Below are 7,133 nucleotides of genomic sequence, written 5' to 3' on the forward strand. Positions count from 1 at the left end.
TGTGAAATCTGCAACAAAAAGAGACCAAAACCTGCAACTTCATAAGAGATATCATAATTTGTCATAAAAATTAAAAAGTGAAACAAATGAACAACAATGAACCCATCAAGAAGAAAGTCTATATTTAACCTGTAAAATTTGGGTCTTTTTCAAAGAAAAAAGAAAGTTTTAGGTCTACAAACAAGAAAAAGTCGAAATATAGGGTTTTTTTTGGAAATAACCCTAAATATAAAAAATAACTTGTGGTAAAAATAAGCTTTGTTTAAGCATTTTTCCCTCTGATTAACAACTTTTGTCTATATACTTAAAACGTTAAACCTTGTGTGTATATCACCTGGTTAACTGCATAGTAAGCTTCAAGAAAGTCAAGATATTTTTTTTTTGCCTTATTGATTCCAAATAGCTGACCTTTTTCCATTAGTAAATACAACCGAAACATGATGATAACTAAGAAAAAACCATTGAAAAAGTGAAATTGTGGGCATGTAGGACCAAATAACGTGATAATGATTTGTAGAAACAGTTCAGTTCATCAACTAATTTCATTGTTCTTATATTCTTAGGACACCCTCCAATCACTTAAAGCATAGTTCAGAAATTAAAGCAATTCCTCCAAGCCCTTCTAATTCGTATCTATAGTTGAATTACAGAAAGATTCTTCCTAAGGCTTTTTGTATCAAAATATACACAATTTCTGCAAATTTGGTCGAAATGTAGTAGAATTCATGTGAGTAAGAATGTCACACAATTATGAAACTATGCGGTTCACTTGCAACATTAGTACTTTATAAAATCTACCCAATTGTAGCAATGTCATCCAAATACAAAACAATTTTGGGTAGCTTTGGCAAAGAGTACAATGCCTTAATGAGACTAAAAAAATGTAAATTGCACTGGTTTGGTAGAAGACATTGTCAACCTCAATGTCATGGCAAGGGAACATTAAAACTAAATTTTGACATAGAAAAGACAACAACCGACCCTTTTGACTACAAAATCCTACCAACCTCAAGAGTGTATCAATTATGAAACTATGTGGTTCACTTGCAACAAAGATAACAACTCATCCTTACCCTTTGATTAAACTATATTACCTATCAACTTCCTTGTATCATCATTTCCTATTAGCCCGAACCCACGAGGATAGTAAGGCTACAGTTTTACTCACCATTTCTGTAAGCTGAGGGTCTGCATTATCCCCTAAGTTGACTTTTTCTAAAGCCTCTTTACTTGACATTATATCAAGCATCTTGAGGTCTGATCGCTTTCCAAAAAGAATTAAACGACACAGTAGAGTAACAGCTTCAACCAATTTCTCCTTCTTTGCAATACTAATAGCTGCTGCAACTTTATACGCAACTCCACACTCAAGTATCTTTTTAATGTGATAACTCCTCAAATTGTTGTTTTCGTCAGTGAATCTTGTTAATGCAATGATTGCTTCTGAACGAATATCGGGGTCTTCATGACCTATATGTTTTGCGACTTTTTTAGTCACAAAAAACTTGCTTTTGCTAGTGAATAGTTGGCACAACAACCCAATTGCTTGTAAACTCCTGCTGCGTATTACATTCACATCATCAGAAGAGGGATCAATCAGCTTGACAATCAGAGTAATGATTTGGTCAGCAGCCTCTTTATTGTTTGGCCCAAACACCTCATCTCTGAAATCTTTATGCTCTGCAGCATAAACACAAATGTTTACAAATGCCTCTGCACATGCAAGTCTGAACTGTAAGGATTCTTCTGCCATACCTTCTGCCAGTTTCAATAAACACTTAGTTTCTGCAGCTCTTACACAATTGATTGAAGATCCTTCAACAAGAACACTAAGGGCTTCCGCAGCAGCAGCTCGTGTTGCAAGTCTAAGGTTGTCCATGTCATAACTGGAGTCCAGAAGTGAGCCCGAAGAACTGGACTTTGTTACATTCTTTTTGGGGCGTGTTGGCCTGGTATCAGACATCATTTTGATAAGGGAGTAGGTCACTCCCTCTGCAGCAAACACTTCCTTCACATCTGGATTGAATTCTGCAAGAACCGTAACAAGTTCTGCGACTTTAAGCTTTAGATCCCTGGTAGAAGAGCTTTCAAGAATCTGTTTAATCACACTCACAGTTCCAACATGGCATATGTACCTTGCCCTATCGTCATCACCCGCCAGGGAGATGAGTGCAGTAGCCCCAGCTATCTTGGATTCAGAATTAGAGGAACTAACCATCTCAAGGAGTGCATCGGCTCCACCCTCATACAAAATCATATCCCTACTCCTTATCAGTTCTATCAAATCTTTTGCTACATAGACTTTCGATCGCCCATAAAGAGAGGCAATGTAAAACCACGCTGCTGCGTTATATTCAGCCAAGGAAGGAGGAACAGATGTATTCATTAAAGGATACTTACCTTCTTCTGGTTCTGGTTGATCCTTACCATATGCTCTCCTAAGGACATACGCTAGCCACTCGATTTGAATCTTCCACTTTCGAAGGAGTCTATCTGAACGCTGACAACGGCAACCAAAGAATTTAGTTAGCGACGTCTGGGCACAATTATCAATCTCGGTACATATACCCCCTACAGATCCAGCGAGCTCTGGAATAATCAACTGAAAGGGTCTCTCGTAATAAACCAGATCGAGAAGCGACATGACTGAACTTTTCAATTCTTCAGCGCTTTGAACAACTGGTTCGCATTGTGGTTTCGGTCGATGGCCCTGCTGCCTTCGAGCCTTAACACATTCATCTAGCACATCAGCGATATACGTCAGAGTATTCGAAATCAATTCCTTCATAGAAACATTTTTCAAAATGTAATCGTAATCAGAATCCAAGTCCCTTGAAGAATGGAGCATAGGGAGGAGTAATTTCTTGAGCATCTTGAAATCGGTGAACAAATGATTATACTGTGCGCAGCTTTAACCGTAAAATTCAGAATATAACGAAGGGGCCTTTTCACTCTTGATTCTTGAATGTAATTTGACGAGAAAATCCTTCTAGTTTTCTCATTTCTTCAATATAGTCCCGTAACTTCTAAATAACCGATTTTTTATTGTAGATACCCATCCATGAAAAAAACCTAAAATTACTACCTTGCATTTTAGTCATTTATTATTATTTTTTTTACTTTGATTATTATATTATTATTAAATAACAACACAATAATCGGTCTAAATTTTCAACCAAAAATTTCTTTAAATTAAAATTAAAACAACTAAAACCATTTTTCATAAATCCCAAGTACCAAAATGTTTCATCACACTAAAAAACAAAACATTAAAAATATACCAGAACGATCACAAACCAATAGAAGTCAAAACATAAATCATCAGCGACGAGCGTACGGTACAGTTAAAGGTGTGTCATTCCCATGATCAGCGGAACTACCTGAAAACATTTTATCAATAATTGTAAACATAAAACTTATTGAGTTTCACGAAATATCACATACCGCAATACACGTGCAATACATATAAACAAAGGCTCACAACTCCAGTGTCGATCTACCTGATCAACGACAACTAACGTCTCTAATGTCGTCTAGTCATCAACAATGAGTATTCTAGGCTCACATATCTATTGTTGTTCCATCATCAACACCCCAACATAATATATCAACATAATCAAACAATCAACATGAAAAAGTGAAACATACTAGTCAAACTGTAACATCCGGATCTTGAGGTACATTTTATTTGAAGTTATTTTGTGATTGTGAGGTTGTCACAGCGTGGTGAAGGCACCACCACGACGTGGCAATACGCTTACAAACGCGGGATCTCTTTTGGTCCCCATGGCGTGGCAACCACCTGATGACAAAAACCCTAATGTTCCGAGTTTTAAGGCCTATTTAAAGGAAACATGGGCTAGGGTTTGCTCATCCTTAGCCTCCATCACTCTCAAACCTCATAAACCCTAACGCTATCCTCCCTTTTGTGATTCTTGGTCCTTTTGGTGTTCTTGGTAACTTGGATAAAAAAGAAGAAGAATGTGCTTTAGAGTGTGGATTCATCAAGCAAGCCTCATCATCTTTCCCTTGTGCATTCGCTGGACCCTTGTAAGTGTCCAAGATCCAATCTTTATGTTACTTGCTTTTAGATTTAGTCCTCTTGTCCCTTAATCTTCATGATTTGGAAGTTTGGAAGGTTGGATTCCATAAAGTTGGCAACTTTATGGATCCTTGTGGTCATTTTAGTGTTATATGTTCTAGATATGAGAATCCTTGGAGTTTTGGTCCCATGCACAAGTTTTGAGCTCATATATTTCCATATTCTTGACCTAAAATGGAAGGGACATGCATAGGACATACATTTCCATAAGCTACGATTTTTATGGTCTATTAGGTGTAGGAAACCCTTCTGGAAACTTTGGAGCAGTAACACTAGTGATTAAGGGCTTAATGGGTGTTTGCATGCCTTGAGTTGCCTTTATGGACTTAGGGTTTGAGATCTTGACTTATTGGGATGTCTTAATGGATAAAGTTGGAAACTTTATCCATCAAGACCTTGGGAAGAACCATATCTAAGCTTTGGAGCTCTTGGAATTGCTGGAAAATAACCTAATAAGTTAAGTTGTTCAGACCAGTACCCACGACGTGGCCTTTAGGCTGCCACGGCGTGACGACTGGGTAAAGACCCGATTGTTTTGTCCTTACTTTTCCACGGCGTGTCCGATCGATGACCATAATGTGGCGACTCGCTAATTTGGGTTTTTGGATTGTTGACTTGACCGTTGGCCATGGGGTTAACTTTTTGAATTAGTTGACTTTTGGTCAACTTATGGGTTGGACTTTTATATTGAGGATTGAGTTTCCTTGTTGTATTATAGGTGACTCGTGGTGTCGATTTTGATCTTGGGAGGGAGCTTTTGGATTATCTGTTAGATTACAAGGTGACTTTTCTCATTGTACTCATGGGTCGAAGGCACCAAGGTCGGCCCATTAGATTGTGTAATGTATCCTTATGTATAGGATGTGGTTATGCTCTGTTAGGTTGGTAGATCTTGTAACATCTCAAAAATCAAGGTAAAATTTTTATTTTTAAAATCCAACCAAAAACCATAATTGTTTACAAAACATTGTTCCAAAAGTAATAATGACAAATCAAAGTATCCCAAAATCCAATATCATAAAAATCAGAAGGATGTGCACGATCACACATTTTCTTTCCCACAATTATATGAAGTACCTGAAATATAAACTTAAACTATAAGCCAAAGCTTAGTGAGTTCCCCCAAAGTATCACACACAACCACACAGACAACAACATACGTATATGAGCCTTCAACATGACTGGACCGCCTCGCATGGCATATAGCCTATCTGGACCGCTCTCAAAGCCTTCAACATGATTGGACCGTCTCATCGGGCCTACAACCTATCTGGACTGCTCTTCAAGCCTTCGGCCTGACTGGACCGCCTCGCAAGCCTTTAGTCTATCCGGACCTCCCCGGGTATCTTGGCCTTCAGCACACAGCAGGACCGCCTCAATCAAACATACCATAACATATCTACATATACTATAACAATCAATATCCAACAATACAGGTAGTCCTACAGATCTACCAATCTAACACATACTCAATGAACACATGTAATCATACAGATCTACCAATCTAACCCATACTCAACATAACATCAATCCAATATACCAAGATACAAAATCCAGTAGGCCGGCCTTGGTGCCTTCGACCCACAAGTATAGTGAGGAAAATTCACCTCTCAGCCTTAAAAGATAGTTGAACGGGTCACAGCTTCGAATACCACTCTACAAGTCACATATACATCAAATAGTGACCAAATCTCAAACCACATCTCAAAATACCCAAAATACCCCTGGGTCAACCTTGGTTAAAATCCTAGTCAAGTTCAAAGGTCAAAAAGTCATCCGAGTCAACTTAGGCTGAGTACGTGCGACATACTCAGCTAATATGCCCCGCGTAATGCTTTCCTTTGACCTGGTTACAGGGTTTTGACCAAGTATGCGCAACGTACCCTTAAGTACGCCCGACGTACTCGGCTGCCACTTTTCCTTTTTCTTAAGTGCTTAATCCCTAGAGTCTTTTCGTCCAAAACTCAGTTCTAGTCCCAAATGACTTTTTAAATCATAAAGTTTCCAACTTTCTGATCTTGCATGGCTATTAGGAGCCCAACACCAAAAGCCTAACCTATCCTAAGGTTCTAAGCCACCAAAAATGGATGCATGGAGGGATGTGAGCAATCAAGATCCCATTTTTATAACTCAATACACTCTAAAACATCCAAAAGGACAACTCATTTGGTCCAAGGTAGCTCCTACATAAATAGATCAAGATTATGGGACTAATAAGCACAAAAGTCCACATCTAGTAAGATCTAATGAGATAATCAACAAGTTCATAACTTTATACCTTCTGGAGGTTGCTCAATGGGTGTAAAACTTAGATCTTAAAGCTTGGATTTCCTTCCTTGATTTCCAATGGCTTCCTTTCTTTAAAAGTGGACACCAAACACCAAAAATCAGCTCAAAACACCACAAAATGGGAATTAGGGTTTGTGCGGGACGAAGTGGGCAATGGAGGCTGATGAGGGGAAGAGATCTTGGGAGTTAATGATGTTTAAATATGGTCCAAACCCTAAAAATTAGGTCTTGGGTCTTTTCCACGTACGCCCAGCGTACTTAACAGATCCACGTTTTTCATTTAAATGCCACTTGGGACTAATTTTGCAAACAATTTTCACACAAGGGGTAAAAGATGTAAATTACCTTAATCAAGATGTTATAATTCTCCCCCACTTGAATCAGACTTCGCCCTTGAAGTTCGATGTCGTGAATAACTCAGGGTAGTGCTCTCGCTTCGCTGTCTCGGGTTCCCAAGTCTATTCGGAACCCTTCTGATGCTGCCATTGGACCTTGACCAAAGATACCACCTTATTGCACAAGGCCTTCATCTTCCTATCCGAAATCACTACTGGTCTTTCAACATAGTTCAGACGATCATCAACCTGAATATCACCCAAAGGCACTACTGTCAAATCATTAGCCACACACTTCCGAAGCTGAGAAACATAGAAGGTGTTGTGAATCTGGCTAAGCTCCTCTAACAGATTCGGTCGATAAGCCACCCTGCCAACCCTGGCAATCACTCGAAATGACCGGAAAA

The 7,133-nt window shown here is 38.8% G+C and overlaps 1 protein-coding gene across 1 annotated transcript; it reads right to left on the minus strand.

Annotated features, from left to right (window-relative positions):
- Window positions 1-1,114: 1,114 nt before the first annotated feature.
- On the minus strand, window positions 1,115-2,872 carry LOC145163619 (uncharacterized). Its single transcript, XM_079082435.1, has one exon. It carries the CDS (start codon window positions 2,870-2,872, stop codon window positions 1,115-1,117), a length of 1,758 nt encoding a protein of 585 aa, XP_078938561.1.
- Between the last annotated feature and the right edge of the window lie 4,261 nt (window positions 2,873-7,133).

Source organism: Lactuca virosa, chromosome 3 (genome assembly GCF_052849685.1).
Source record: "Lactuca virosa cultivar CGN04683 chromosome 3, Lactuca_virosa_CGN04683_v6, whole genome shotgun sequence".
In the NCBI taxonomy this organism is placed as follows: Eukaryota; Viridiplantae; Streptophyta; class Magnoliopsida; order Asterales; family Asteraceae; genus Lactuca; species Lactuca virosa.

Coding starts and splice junctions, on each gene's coding strand:
- LOC145163619 (XM_079082435.1), bottom strand. CDS start 2,872: ATGCTCAAGAAATTACTCCTCCCTATGCTCCATTCTTCAAGGGACTTG.